Source organism: Dromiciops gliroides, chromosome 5, assembly GCF_019393635.1.
Source record: "Dromiciops gliroides isolate mDroGli1 chromosome 5, mDroGli1.pri, whole genome shotgun sequence".
Lineage (NCBI taxonomy): Eukaryota > Metazoa > Chordata > Mammalia > Microbiotheria > Microbiotheriidae > Dromiciops > Dromiciops gliroides.
The window spans coordinates 294,950,135-294,965,108 of NC_057865.1; the positions used below are offsets into that span (position 1 = coordinate 294,950,135).

The window sequence follows — 14,974 nt, forward strand, 5'->3', positions numbered from 1 at the left end:
GCTGAATTGAGACGGCTAAACAATTGATTTCTAACATCCCTCCTAGCTCTAACCTTTCAGGTTCTAAGAGCCCTCCCAGCTCCGACATTCCCTATTCTAAGGCTCCTCCCAGCTCCTCCAACTCTACAGCAAAGCCAAACGCCGAGGAGGAAAGCGGCTTCCCTGGCGGACCTCGGCAAGACTCTCCCCCCACCCCCCCCATCCCCGCCCCAGTCCCTAACCCTTCTGGACCTCTGGGTCCTCAAGCGCTCCGAGGCCAACCCCTAACTGTTTGTGGGTTGCTCTACTGCTCACAGCAGAAACCGCGGCAGCCACAGCGCGGTTTCCCCGCGTCTGCCTCCGCCCTGAGATCCCTCGGGGGCGCTCGCCCCCGGCCACCTGGTACTCCGAGGCCCCTCATTGGGCGGCCGCTCCGCTTCTTTTATTTATTCGTCTGCTCCTTAGGGCTGGAGATGCCCGGGGGATGCCGATTGGCCGCTTGGAAGGCTGACGTCACGAGCGGCTCCCACGGATCTTTTCTAGGCTCGTAGCGAGCCCTGGGGCCGCACTTGGAGCTAACCACAGCGCCTGCCGCTTTCTCTTCTCCGTGCTGCTGCGTCCACCGGTGCCGCCGCCTGGTGCTCTGCACTAAGACCAGCAGGCATGGCTGAGCAGATGCGGGGCTGGAGCCTGTCCTTTTCGGGCTGTGGCTTCATGGGCTTTTACCACGTTGGGGTGACCCAGTGCCTGAGCGAGCGCGCCCCACAATTGCTACGTGACGCCCCAAAGATGCTGGGCTCCTCGGCCGGGGCTCTACATTGCGCCTCCTTCATGTGCGGGATCCCACTGGGTGCGTGAGGACCACCCCCCACCCCCGCCTCCCCCGCCCGCTCTCTGAGAGTTGGCAGGCCCGGGGCTGGGGGTCCGCAGGCAATGACCTGGGACGAGCCTGGGCTAGCCTTCCCGGCCTAAAGGTTCCCCAGTGCCAGCCCCTGAGCGGAAGCGAGAAAAGGAGTCACCCACTCAGGTCCACCAAGGAGAGAGAAACAGGCAGGAGCCCGGGCTTCTTCCCCCCAAAACCTCTGGAACAGCTGGCTGGCCAGCTGCTGGCTTCTTGCTCTCTTCTCCGTTCTCCATTTCCTCTCCGCCGGCTCTGGCTCGCTCCTCTCACCCACCCCTTTCCGAAGAGAAAGAAAGGGTCCCAGGCTGGATGAGCTGGAGGCAGGGGCTGGTAGACACCCTAGGGGAGAGGGACGGGAGCTCAGGTTTCTTTTGTAGAGGTTAACTTCCAGCTGAGGAGACTAACTCTACCTCTACCTCTGCCTCTGCCTCTACAGGTGGCCAGCTTAATGCCCCGTGGATTCTGAGGGTGTTTGTCCAGGGCACAGAGACGTTAAGGAGTTTGCTGAGGTCGCCCAGCCAGCAAGTGTCAGGGGCCAGCTCTCCTAGCTACTGAGTCAAGCTTTCCCGGGGTGGTCGGGGAGGCAGGCAGGCAGTAAATAGTTATTAAGTGCCTACTATGTGCCAGGCATTGTGCCAAGTGCTGGAAATACTAAATAGGTCCTCAAGGAGCTTACAATTTAAAGGAGAAATACAAAGTAACATTCCATTTTTGGACAGCTCTAATCATCAGGAAGACCATAGGTAAGTCACATCCCCTTACCTGGTCTCAGTTTCCTCAATTGTAAAATGAGGGGTTGAAAGAGACGACATCGAAGTTCCTTTCTAGCTTTAAGCACACAAAGAAAGGCCAAAGACAATCCCTGCCCTTGAGGAGTTTGCAATCGAAAGGGCACCCCTGAGGGTGGGCAGAGCGGGCAAAGCCTTGTAAAAAAAGGTCATCAAAGGACCTGGGAAATAGAGTCTCTTCTTTCTAAGTTTGTTTACCTCCTGCTCTAAAGCGACGGCCAGGACTAGGTCATCTCTATGACTTCTCCCTGCTCTGGAATTCACTGTGGTGTGAAAGGCAGTTTCCTAACTGGAAGTTGTCTGGGGCCTTCTGATTCCTCAGAATCCTTCCTTGCCTGCTGAGAAGCTTAATCTCGGGTCTTAAAAGCAAGCTTTTTTTTGGTGGGTGGGGGGCACGTTTTAGAGGAGATAAAATGTAAATCATCGGGGAGCAGGTTCTACATTCCAGTCAATTCACTGAAAGATCCTTTTCTGAGAGTAGCCTTTGCTATGGGACTCTGGCTGACCAAACCATTCTGGCCTCCCTCTCTGTTTCAAACCCGGGAAGGATGGTTTTGGAGGGAGTTGGAGGGAGAAAAAAGGATCCAAGAAAAGCTTGACAGTTGTTCAGTCATGTCCAAGTCTGTGTGACCCCATTTGGGGTTTTCTTGCAAAGACACTGGAGCCATTTGCCATTTCCATCTCTTACTCTTTTTACAGATGAGGAAATTGAGGCAAACAGGGGAAGTGACTAGCCCAGGGTCACACAGCTAGTGAGTGTCTGAGACCAAGATGAGTCTTCCTGACCCTAGTCCTGGTGCTCTATGCACTATGGCACCATCTAGCTGCCCCTCTATGGCATTTCCTTGAGAGCAGTAAATTTAGCCTTGTGCTTTCCAAGAATTCAAGGTCTCTCTCTCTCTCTCTTTTTTTTTTTTTTTTTTTAGTGAGGCAATTGGGGTTAAGTGACTTGCCCAGGGTCACACAGCTAGTAAGTGTTAAGTGTCTGAGGCCAGATTTGAACTCAGGTACTCCTGACTCCAGGGCTGGTGCTCTATCCACTGTGCCACCTAGCTGCCCCTTCAAGGTCTCTTTTGAAGGTGAAGTGGCATGGCCAGGAAGGAATTTGTCTGAAAAACGTCTGTGTTTTGATCAAGTGCAATCCCTTGTGAGTCTGAAGTGTGGCCATGGAGCTTTTTCATGGGTTGCATGAGGGATTCCAAGAAGAGGAAAGGGAGAATGCTTTGTCCTACACTCAGGCCACCCCTGGAATGTCTGTTGGTCAGGAGGGCATGGGGGAGCCAGGCCATGTCCTGGAATGAACTCCATGAAAGGATGGGCTGAAAGGTTGAGGGATGCTCAGCCTGGAGCAGAGAAGACCAGGGGTGGGGGGAGAAAGCAGCTAGACTAGCTGTTATGGAAGAGAGGTCAGGCTTGGTCTGGGTGGCAGAAACCATGGGTTAGAGCCATCCAAGAGGCAAATTGAGGTTTGACCCCAGGAAAAACTTAATCAATGGATGGCTCCCTGCGAGTCTATGGGGGGGCTCCTGATAGTGGGAGGCAGAGGGTTCCCTTCCCAGAGGCCTCCAGCACAGGCTGCATGGTTAGGCACTGATGGGCAGTGAAGAGGGCTCTAGGTCAGGCAGAGGCTTGGCCTGGCATTTGGCTTCTGGGGCCTGGAATTCTGCATCTGTTGGGAGGATGGTATTTTGTAAAGGGTAGACCAGACTGACTATGGTGATGGTCGTTGGGATTCCAAGGAAGCTAGAGGTGTGGGCCACCAGGAAGGGAGGTGCGGCACCCAGCAAGCTTCACAGGTGGAGGTGCCATCCCCAAACTGAGACCTGGTAGCAAGGAGATTTCACTGGGTGGTTGAGAGAGCTGAGGGAATGAGGAACAGAGTGAATGGCTCATGGGGATCCTTCAGGTCAGAAGCCAGGCTTTCTTAGAACTTCCCCTTAAGCAGCCCTGAGAAATTGGGGGTCTTGGCAGGTGTGACCATTCTGGGGAGACTGTGGTGGTTCTGGGCAGTGGGGTCTGTTGCCGTAAGGGAAGGGGACTTTGGCTGACTGTGCCCCCCTTGTCTGATAAACTTGGGGTTTGGACTTTATTTGGTTAATAGCTGACTTTCTGTAGCACCTTACTGTTTCCAAAGAGCTTTAGGGGACAGTTCAAATGTTCTGAGTACGTACTTGTGCCAGGCTCTGTGCTGGGATGCAAAGGCAAAAGGGAAAAAATGCCTGTCCTCAGAGAGCTTACACTCTACAGATGAATAAGTAAAAGATACAGGATATCCCCCAAATCTTGGGACACTTTGCATAGAGAAAGCATTAAGGGGAATGGTACCAGGAAAGCCTTGAGCTGAACTTTGTAAAATTATATTTTATTTCCTTCCCAGCCTCCCCCACTGACCTAGAAAGAGCAACCTTAGAGCAAGGCAAAGCAAGGTCAAGCAAAACCAATCCCCTCATTGGCTGAGGCCAAAAAGCCCAAACCAAAACCAAAACCACAGCTCTCAGTCTGCTCCCAGAATCTATCACTTCTTGGTGAGCAGGTGGGCAGCAGATTTCATCATGAGACTTCTGGGATAGTGGCTGGTCATTACATTGACCACAGCTCCTAAGTCTTTCTTCTTCTTTTTTATTTTTTTTTATTTTTTTTTTTTAGTGAGGCAATTGGGGTTAAGTGACTTGCCCAGGGTCACACAGCTAGTGAGTGTCAAGTGTCTGAGGCCGGATTTGAAACCAGGTACTCCTGACTCCAGGGCCGGTGCTCTATCCACTGCGCCATCTAGCTGCCCCAGCTCCTAAGTCTTTCAAAGGTGTTTGTCTTTATGAAGTTGTTGTCATTGTATCAATGGGTCTCCTGGTTCTGTTCCCTTCCCTCTGCATCAGTCCATACAAGTCATCTCTATCTTCCTTCAGGACCATGTAGACCAGTTTCCTTAAGGTGGATGTGAATTCCCAAGTGACTGCCCAAGTTCACACAGTGACAGAAACTTGGTTGAAACCCAGGTCTCCTGACTTGCAATATGTTCTTTCCAGTGCATCATATTGCCTTATATTCATAAGTGGGAAAAATAAGCTGGGAATCATTTCCCTTTACTTTAGATTCCAAATAAAAATAGAATTCAAAATTTTTAAAACTATCCCCTTCATTTCTAGAGGCAGCTAAGCAGCAGAGCAGGTAGAGCCCTGGGCCTGGGGTCAGGAAGACCTAAGTTCAAGTGCAGCCTCAAACATTTACTAGCCATGTGACCCAGGGCATGTCACTTGACCAGCATCCACCTCAGTTGCCTCATCTGTGAAATGGGAATAATAACCACACCAATCATCCAGGGTTATTGTGAGTATCAAATGTCACCTTTCTAAGCACTTAACACAGAGTCTGGAACATAGGAGATGCTTAATAAATGACAAATATTTTAATTTAAAATGTTGTCATTGATCTGAGCTTTGAATGTAGCTAGGAATTCTAAGAGGTGGAAATGAGGAAGGAGCGCATGCAAGACACTAGTAACACCTTGGACAAAGGCCTATTTGCTGGAGACAGAATATTGTCCATTAAAAATTATTTTTTGTTTTTTGGTGAGGCAATTGGGGTTAAATGACTTGCCTAGGGTCACACAGCTAGTGTTAAGTGTCTGAGGCCAGATTTGAACTCAGGTCCTCCTGACTCCAGGGCCGGTGTTCTATCCACTGTGCCACCTAGCTGCCTCCAAAATTGTTTCATTTCAATTTAGTTTTCAATCCCAAATTTCCTCTGTCCCCCACCCATTGAGAAGGCAAGAAATGTAATATCCATTTATGTATATATGCATATATGTGTGTATGTATGTGTATATGTGTGTATACATACGTGTGTGTGTATAATGAAGTCAATCATTAGGCATGTTCTGAGGGGGGGGGAAGAAAAGAAAAAGAAAAAGAGAGAGAGAAAAAAAAAGCATGCTTCAAGTTGTACTCTGAGTCCCTCAGTTCTCAATCCGAAGCATGTTGTTCATTTTGGCTGGAATAAGTTGCATGAGAGGACAGGAATGTGAAATGTCTGGATGGATAAGTAGGAACATACTGTGAATGACTTTAAATGCCAAACTAAGGACTCTGCATTTTATCCTAGAAGCAAGAGGGAGCCACAGAAGCTTCTGGAGTACAGAGGGCCGTGTCAGACCTGGGCTTTAAGAATATTACTCTGGCAAATAGTAGGCACTCGATAATGCTTGTTGGATGTCTCTTGGAGGAGCCATTATAGAGAGGGGACACAGAGTGGGATGAGGTCACAGATCAAAGCGTGGAGCCATCCCTGGGATTAGAAGAGATTCTGTCTTCCCTGTCCTTTGGGGGGCAGGGGAGGGAGGAGTGCCTTCCTTTTCTTCCCTGCCCTTTGGGGGGGGGATGCCTCCCTTTTCTTCCCTGCCCTTTGAGGAGGGGGGAGATGCCTCCCTTTTCTTCCCTCCTCTTGGGGGGGGGTGAGATGCCTCCCTTTTCTTCCCTCTTCTTTATGGGGGAGAGGATGCCTCCCTTTCCTTCCTCCTACCCAGACTACTGTGGGAGCCCCAAGTAGGGCCCATCTGGTTTAGCAGGTCAAGAGGGAAGTCTGAGAATCTCCTTGACGTGGAGCTTGGGCTCCCAAAGGTCCCCCAGCATATTAGATAATGCCCTTTTATCAGTGTCTGCCTTTCATTATCTGGATTCATAATTTACACTTTGCTCCAAGGGATGACTTCCAGGAGGACGTGGGCTGGTGGGGGCCTTGCAGAGCAGCTCTCCTGACAGGCCTGCAATTGGGCAGAAGCCCTGAGCTGACCAGGAGGTGGGGAGAAGCAGATAGGGCTGCCCTGGCTGTCTGCCCAGCTGCTTTTCCCAGTAGAAGAAGAGCAAAGGGCGTTGGAGTGTGGCCCAATTTTAAGACTTTCAGTTGTCCAAAGAGTCCCAGGGTTACCCCGCCAGCTTTTCCCATTGAAGCCATCCTCTTGGGGGCGGGAGGAGCTTTCAGTCTCAGGGAGCAAAACAAGCTTTGGGCTTAGGCTCATCTGAACTTCAAACAATGGTTAATGACAGCATAGGCTTGGCAGATGAGCCCTGCCAACATTTTCAATGTTCATGTAGGGTGAGAGGTTGCATAAGATGAGACAGCAGATGGTCTCTCCCAAACCCAGGTGGGTAGGGGTTTCTATCCAGAAGCCCTTCCTAGCTGGCTTCTGCCCTCCCACGGCAGTGGGCAACTGGACATTTCCTTAGAATTCTGGGGCTGGAAGGACCTTTAGAGCTCAGAGTCGAAACCTGGCCTCTAAAGAGTGGTCTTTTTTACACCACGGAGCAGGGCGGTGCTAGGATTAGCACCCGGGTCTAGTTCAGTACTCTGGTCACAGATGAGCAGCTGGAAGAGGAGACCATAAAGGCCCAAGGAGGGGCCCAAGGCCACGTAGGCAGTCATCCTTCAAGGGAGGACTTGCTTGAAGAGTTCTAGGGAGTCCGAGGCAGGGGTGAGGAGAGGGATGTATTCCAGGCATGGGGTATAGCCAGTGCCAGTGCACAGAGATGGGAGGACTGTCATGTGGGAGGAAAAGGGAGAAGACCAATTTGATGGAAGCTGAGAGTTTTTGAATGAAAGAAATGGGGAATAAGGCTAGGAAGCAAGTGGGGGCCTCGAATGCCAAACACAGAAGTTTACATTTCCTCCTAGTTGTAATAGTGTCTTCCTGGAGCTTAGCTGTTTGCCCAAGGTCCTTCAGCTGTGAGTAGCAGATCCCATAATCACACCTAGGTCTTGTCTTCAAATCCTACTATCTCATGAGTTAGAAGGGACCTTGAAGGTTACCTAGAATAACCCCAGTCTGAAGGACAAACCCCTCTACAATATCCCTGACCACGGCTTGGTAAGCCTCCACTTGGAACCCCTCTACTGATAGGAAGCTCATTACCCAACAAGACAGCCTCAACCAAATCCTCTAATTCTGAAAAATATCATTCTTTCCACCCTCAGAATGTCGGTTTGCAAATTCTCATGGACCTCGCCAGAAGCGCCAGAAAGCGCAACATTGGTGTACTTCATCCTTCCTTTAACATGTCCAAATACATCCGTGATGGTCTGAACAGGATCCTCCCGGCTAATGCTCACAAGCTGCTCTCCGGCAAAATGGCTATCTCACTCACCAGAGTGTCTGACAGGAAAAACGTGTTGGTGTCAGATTTTGAGTCCAAGGAAGAGATCGTCGATGTAAGTGTTTGGTTCATGTGTGTGTGTGTGTGTGTGCTTAGCTGTCTTTGTGAAAATAGTTGTCCACCTATGGGGGCTTCCTGTGGCTCCTTGTGCTCTTTCTTTCTCTTAACTATGCTTTATGTCACTCCTGAAGAATGGAAAGGGAGGAAGATGAGTTGGAGAAGAGAGTAATCATGTGGGTTTGATTTTCAGTCTGCCCAGAACTGTCGAGTGATAGGGAAAGACCCCCTCATTCCCCAAGGCTTTTTAACTGTTATAGTCTAGCCCATCCCAGATCCTTCTTGCCTAACCAACATGTCAGCTAAGTCTTGTCTTAGCTGTGCACCAAGTGTTGCCCACTCATGGCCAATTTCTTCCATCTAAGTCATTTAACATCTATTAGGCCTCGGGGCAGCTAGGTGGCGGAGTGGATAGAGCAGCGGCCCTGGAGTCAGGAGGACCTGAGTTCAAATCCAGCCTCAGACACTTAACACTTACTAGCTGTGTGACCCTGGGCAAGTCACTTAACCCCAATTGCCTCACTAAAAAAACAAAAAACAAAAACAAAACATTTATTAGGCCTCTACTGCATACATGGAGGCTGCCATATTGGATGCTAGTATCAGATAATACTAAGTTGTATTTTTTTCTTTCTGTTCATAGTGTCATTACCATTTAAATTCTGGGTAATTGTTCATAAACTCTGCTCCACACATGCCCACATGGGTCACAGACAGGTACATGTTAATGGAATGGGAAGCTGTGTTTTAACAGCTGAGACATTTGGGTTCCTTTTCTCTCTTAGAAACAAAACACTTCCCAGAGGAAATTTCCAAATCCCTGTTTGGCAATTAAGGCAACTGACTCTCCTTGAAAGAGCCTGTCCCTGTTCTTTAGCATCTTAATGAATCAATAAGCCCCCAGACAAGCTGTGACATGGAGAATGGGACAGTGAGGAAGGCCAGTGCCCAAAGGGTGGTCTTAGCAATACGAGGCTGCTTCTGAAGGCCTACTGTGCACAAGGGAGAAGGGCTTGACACCTTGGAGCAGACTTTGTGGAAGTTGTTGCTTGTGTAGACCCAGCATCCACTGTCCCATCCCTGGGAATGCTGCTACAAAAATGGCTCTTGAAACTGGATGCTGCCGCCTATCCGCGACTTCATTGTCTCCTGTTCTCCACAGGCCTTGCTTTGTTCCTGCTTCATTCCATTCTACTGTGGCTTCATTCCCCCAACTTTCAGAGGTGTGGTAAGTCCTGGTTTGGGGGCTGTTGCTAAATACTGAGAACCCTTTACAGAATAGAAGAAAGAGGGAAGCACTTTCAGGGGAAATCTGGACAATTCTTTATGCCAAGGGCCCCTCGGCCCAGAAGAGGGTGATGGTCAGAGCATCCCCGACCTCCCCAAACATTCCAATGGGCAGCCCCTCCCTCGCAGGCTCTGTGAGCTGAGTGAGCCAGGGCCCAGATAGAGAGGCTTCAGAATGAGTTTGAGTTCCTTTTACTGAGGCTAAGCTAGGGCTTTATCCCAAAGGAACATTAAAACCTTCTGTCCTTCATCCAGAACCAGGCTTGTGTGTAGGCAAAGTAGAGGGATACCCACCTCCATGGCATGATTCTGGAGGAAGTGGGATGTAATCAGAAGGGAGCTAAATTTGGGGTCAGAGGACCTGGCTCTGAATCTCAGCTCTTCTTGCTACTGTTGACCCTGGCCAAGTCACTTCCCTTCTCCTGAGAAGTTTCTTCATTAGTGAAATGAGGTGGTTAAAACAGATGGTTTCTAGGTCTGAATGTATGCTGAGGCCCTATTTCCTGGCAAGAAAAGGAAAAAAAAGAATTTCCTCACTGATCTCCTGTCCCTGACTCCTGAAATTCTGCCATTCTGGTCCCTGAATAGTGGACCAAACCCTGGCCTTGGGGTTGGGATGCCTGGGATCTACTGGGGGCCACAGCATGACTTCCCCTCTCGCACCTCCAGTGCCTGGAAAAGAGACTGCTCAAATTACCCTTCAGGGGCTGAGAAAGCCCTGTGTAAATGGGGGCTCCTGTTATCCGGCCTTCACCTTTAGGGCTGCCTTTTCCTCCACTAAATCGTCTCCATGATGGCGCCTTTATCATCCTGGAGTTAAGTCCTTCACACTTCAGTGAGAATCAGTTGATTGGTTCTTTCCTGGTTATAAGAAAGGTCAGACAGGACTGGTACTCAATGGAGTGGGGTCACTGAGAGGCACTCAATCCATGTTTAGTGACCACAGGGCAGGAAAGGGGCCAGGGAGGTGAAAGCCCACAGGATACATTTTTTCCCCAGTGTAACCTAGAGAGTGGGAAGAATCCTGCATTTGAGTTCAAGTGGGACACTTTAGAATTTCATGACCCTGAGCAAGTCCCTTCTACTTTGAGCCACATTTCCTTATCTGAATTGTGGGAATATTCCACACCCCTCACCTTGGTGTTGTAAGGAAAGTGCTTTGTAAACCTTAAAGTGCTTTATAAATGTGGATTATGGTAGTAGTGAGACTGCCCCAGGCCAGAGATCTTGGGTAGGCTTCAAACACTTACTTTTTCCATTGTCATAGAGGGAGTTGATAACACTGAGTCTGTTGTCCGGGAGCTAGGGTCTCCCTGGAGTTGATTTATTGGTATAATACCTTGGCTAGAACCTTGGACACTAAGGCAAGAAGACATGGATTTCAGTCTTGCCTCTGACACTTCTTAGCTAGCTTAAAGGAGACCGTTCATGTTGAAATTCAGTTATTTGATGAGAGAGAACCATTTTAAAAATACTGAACTTCAATGTTTCATGTTCTCCTAAGAAATGAAACACATTGACCCCTGCCTCCCTTTTGCCAAGACCCCCACAGGGCATCATGGGGGATGTTTTAGGTGGTGAAGGGAAGAGAAGCCTGGGAGGAAGTGCCCTGTCAGAAGACAGAACGTAGCCTAGAAAAAAGCTCAGGAGGCAAGATAAAGCTGAGTATCCATAGTTTGGATCCGTCAGATCTGATTAAAAAAAAAACCCTAATCCCAAAATGCTTGCAGGGCTACTAATTTAATTATATAATTAATTACATATAACTTCAGTTACTCATTGGCTCAAGCCTGTAGTCACTTATGTGGGGATAGTGATGATGGTAATTCTCATTTCTCTGATTCTGGAAGGTCATTAACAACCCTGTCAGGTAGAACAAATATTTTCAGCACCCTACTTTACCGTGAAGAAAACTGAAGTCCAGAGTGGCTGCCTTAGGGGGTCACAACAGTGTTCCCTGCTCTCTGATCCTCTCAACAGCCCACCAAGTCACTGGTCGTAGGACCCCTGTCTGACAAAGGAGGAATGGGGCTAGGAAGTGTCCACACTTAGTCAGTCCTCACACTGGCCTGGCTCCCAGACTATGTGCTCTATTCATCACTCTGCACCATGCAGGGCCCAGCTAAACTTTGGACCCAGATCCGGGGTCCCAGAACTCCAGGGCTGCTGTCTACTCTGCTGTGGTGGCACTTAGGTGTGTGCTAGAGAATTAAACAAAACTTCCTTCTTCCTTCTCCTCCTCCTGCTTTTAAAAATCTCCCCTGGACCTCAGGTGGGTCACCCTAGGGTTGGTTAAAGGAGGAAACATTTCCCCTGGGGCAGGGACCACCTACGGAGCTCAACACATTGCTCTTCTGAGCCCCAAAGTAGGTCATGGGGCTTCGGTCCTGTCTCTCGCTGGGCCTCCTCATCCTGGGAAGGCATGGGTTTTTTGAGGGTTCCAAATCATATGCCGGGCACAATATTGTAACCAACCCCAGCAGAAGATGAAGAGGAGCCAGAGGTCCGGGAAACCCTTAAAGTTTTCCAGCACTCGCCCACAGTTTACAAAGAAAGGGCTTTCCCATGCTGCATCTTCATGTCTGAGCCCCAAACAGCCCTTGTGAGGCTGGTAGAGCAGGAATTTGTACCCGCCTCTGGTAAAGATGAAGAAATTGCCCTCAGGTAGCTGCTATTCTCTGAAGAGAGGCAATGTGTGCCGAGTAACTTGGGGGAATCGGCAAAGGCCTAACCTTGCCACAGTTGGGCCCCAGATCTACAAGGGAGAGAGGGCAGTCCTTACCTGTTTATAGCCTGAGTGTGAGTGAAGTGAAACCAGTTGAGGATACCCCTAGGATAGGATGTGAGTTGGACACACACACACACACACACACACAGGCCTTGTCACATGAGAGGATTCCGAGAACCACTGCCAGCACAAGCGTTTACTGAGCGGCTCCAGGTTTGCCAAGGGCTTCCCAAATGTCCCATTTGATCCTCACAGTTGCCTGGGAGGGGATGCTTTTGTTTTCACAGACACTTGCAGTGTCTGGGGTTGAGGCCAGAGCTCTGTGCATTCTGATGCCCCCTCACCACCTCAATCTAATAATACAAGATGAGACTCGTTTTTTAACTTTGTGCAGAGCACTGTGCATGGTGCTGGGAGAGACTCCGAGTTGTGGGCCATTGTCCTCAAGAAGCTTCAGTCTAGGAGGGGGAGGAGCCCCAGACAGGGACATTTAGAAAGCATTTATTAAGCTCCTAAGGCATGCAAAGACACCGTGCTAGGAGCCAGGATGTAAAGGAAAAAATGGACTCACGGGACGGATGGTAAGGACCAAATAATCCACAAATACCACGGGTACAGATGACCCAGCTGCCGCTAATGTTCCTGCTACTCAACAAGGATGGATGTCCTGATCACTTGGATTGTGCCTTTATGCTCCAGGGCGAGAATTTGTGCCCCTGTGTTAGAGACTGCAGCCTGGGTAAACTAGGTGACTTTCCTTGGTCCGTTCTGCCACACGGCCCCTTTCTATGCCAAGCATGAGCACCTTCTGTGTACTTGGCCCTGGGCTGAGCTTTGTCAAGGGGCAGCTAGGTGGCGCAGAGGATAGAGCACCAGCCCTGGATTCAGGAGGACCCGAGTTCAAATCCTGCCTCAGACACTTAACACTTACTGGCTGTGTGACCCTGGGCAAGTCACTTAACCCCAATTGTCTCAAAAAAAAAATTATGGGAGAAGTAGCTGTACTGGGCCAGGGAAGGAAATGGCCAAACACACCAGTGTCTTGGCCAAGAGAACCCCAAATGGCAGAGTCCGACGCTGCTGAACAACACAGATGTACTGAGCAGCTGCCAGACTGGGAGATGGAATGAGACTGGTACCTGTGAAACAATTAGCAGGAGATACTAGAGAGAACATCATCTAGTACCAAGGTGGGCCCAGAGGACTATGGAAAGGTTCCAGAGTCCTTCTAGGTTCAGAGCAAAGGAAAGTCACTGTGGGCAGATGGGGTATACACAGCCAGGGGGTAGGGCAGGGAGGTGCCTGGACTTACTCATCCATGGGCTTCTTGCTAGGCCTCCAGATGACAGAAAGGCTCTGACTTCTGGGATCCATCAATCTCTCTCTCTCTCTCTCTCTCTCTCTCTCTCTCTCTCTCTCTCCCCCCCCCCTGTTCTCTCTCCCCCTGTCCTCCCTCCCCTCCCTCTACTCTCTCCTTCCCCCTCCCTCCTTCCCTCTTCTCCCCCTCCCCCTCCCTCTCCACTCCCTTTCCCTCCCTCCTCCCCCATGTCTTTCTTTCTTTCTTTTCACAAACCTCTGGGTTTCACACTCAAAGTCCCGCCACCCTTACCACTGAAACCAGGATGTATAGTCACCAGTGAATTTGCATTGCTGTTTATGACTAGGCAGAGAGAGCAGAGCCAAGCCCACAGTCACAGTCTGCACATAGGCTCCTTCAGAAAATCACACTCTTATTTGGAAAAGGTCAGGAGGAGTGGAGATAAAGGAGAGAAAAAACAGTTTCTACAAATGAAAGCTATGTCTGGATTTTGAGGGGAAACCGCCAGTCTCTCTAGGTTGGCGCGGAATGGACCTGGGATGTCATGGGCCCAGGACAGAGAAGGCCTGGATAGGAGCCCCTCCACGTGGCCTCCCAAGGCCGGCTGGTACCTGCTCTGCCACGTCTCCAGAGAGAGTGGACTGGAGCGGATATTCAGGGTTAGAAGGTGTGCCCGGGCTCTCCACCCATGTGAGTCAGGGCAAGGACTTCAAGCCAGATCTGGCTGAGTCCTGCTGGAAGGGAAGCAGTCCTGGGTTCCAGGAAGTGCAGCCAGTAGCCTGGAGCCCTGGCAGATGCTTTGAGCAGGAGTGTGGTGATGAACAGCCTTTGTAAAGGCTCATCACCAAGAGGGTGCTGTCCCTATGTCATTGAGGGGGGGTGATGTGCCTTACCAGGAAGAGGGAAAGAAATGAGGGAGGGAGTCCTTTTTCCTGGGCGGGGGGCAGGGTAGGGGGCACAGTGTGGCCACTGGTCCTTCTCAGAAGTGCTTTCTCTCAGATGCCACATCCGGATTGGCTTGGGTTCAGAGCCACATGTCCCGAGGCCACCAAACATCAGGCTGACTTCCCCGTCAGTGGAGCCTGTGGGCATACCAAGAGCATCAGGCCAGGGGTTTGTCCCAGTGTGTGACAGTGTGTTTGTGGAGGAGATGATCCTAGGGAACACCCTTTGCACACTTGGAAGAGCTATATTATCATGCTCCTTTTTCACCCCTCTTCCCAAAGCGATACATGGATGGAGGAATAAGCAACAACGTGCCTGTCATCGATGCCAGCACCACCATCACTGTCTCTCCTTTTTATGGGGAGCACGACATCTGCCCCAAAGTCAAGTCCACCAACTTCCTCCACGTGAACGTCACCAACCTCAGCTTCCGTCTCTGCTCGGGCAACGTTTACCTCCTAGCCAGGGCACTTTTCCCGCCAGATCTGAAGGTATGTGATGCTGTCAGCCAGGCCTGGCACGGACTTGCTGCCCTGGCCCTCCCCTTCCCCCGACTTGTGATCTGCCAATCAGTCACTCACCATCAAAGTGAAACACCTCAGCCCTATTCAATTCAGTGCCATCACAGACAACTGCCCCATGGGGACCAGCACTGGGATCATTAGACATACCTCAGCTCTTATCCCACCCCTCCTGCTTACTGCCTGGGTGACCTTGGCTGAGTCACTTTGCCTTTTAGGGTCTCAGTTTCCTCATCTGAAAAAGGAGGCAATTGGACTGGGTGGCCTCTGAGCTTCCTGACAGCTCTAAATTGATGGTCCTATGACT

At 50.2% G+C, this 14,974-nt stretch overlaps 1 protein-coding gene across 1 annotated transcript in view; it reads left to right on the forward strand.

Moving 5' to 3' along the window:
* Positions 1–558: 558 nt before the first annotated feature.
* Positions 559–14,974, forward strand: part of PNPLA3 (patatin like phospholipase domain containing 3) — a 28,348-nt gene continuing 13,932 nt past the window's right edge. Inside the window, 5 exon segments of the mRNA XM_043966281.1 lie at positions 559–829; positions 1,617–1,627; positions 7,633–7,866; positions 9,031–9,096; positions 14,428–14,637. Coding sequence (XP_043822216.1) covers positions 643–829; positions 1,617–1,627; positions 7,633–7,866; positions 9,031–9,096; positions 14,428–14,637 — 708 coding nt within the window. The 5' untranslated portion in view covers positions 559–642.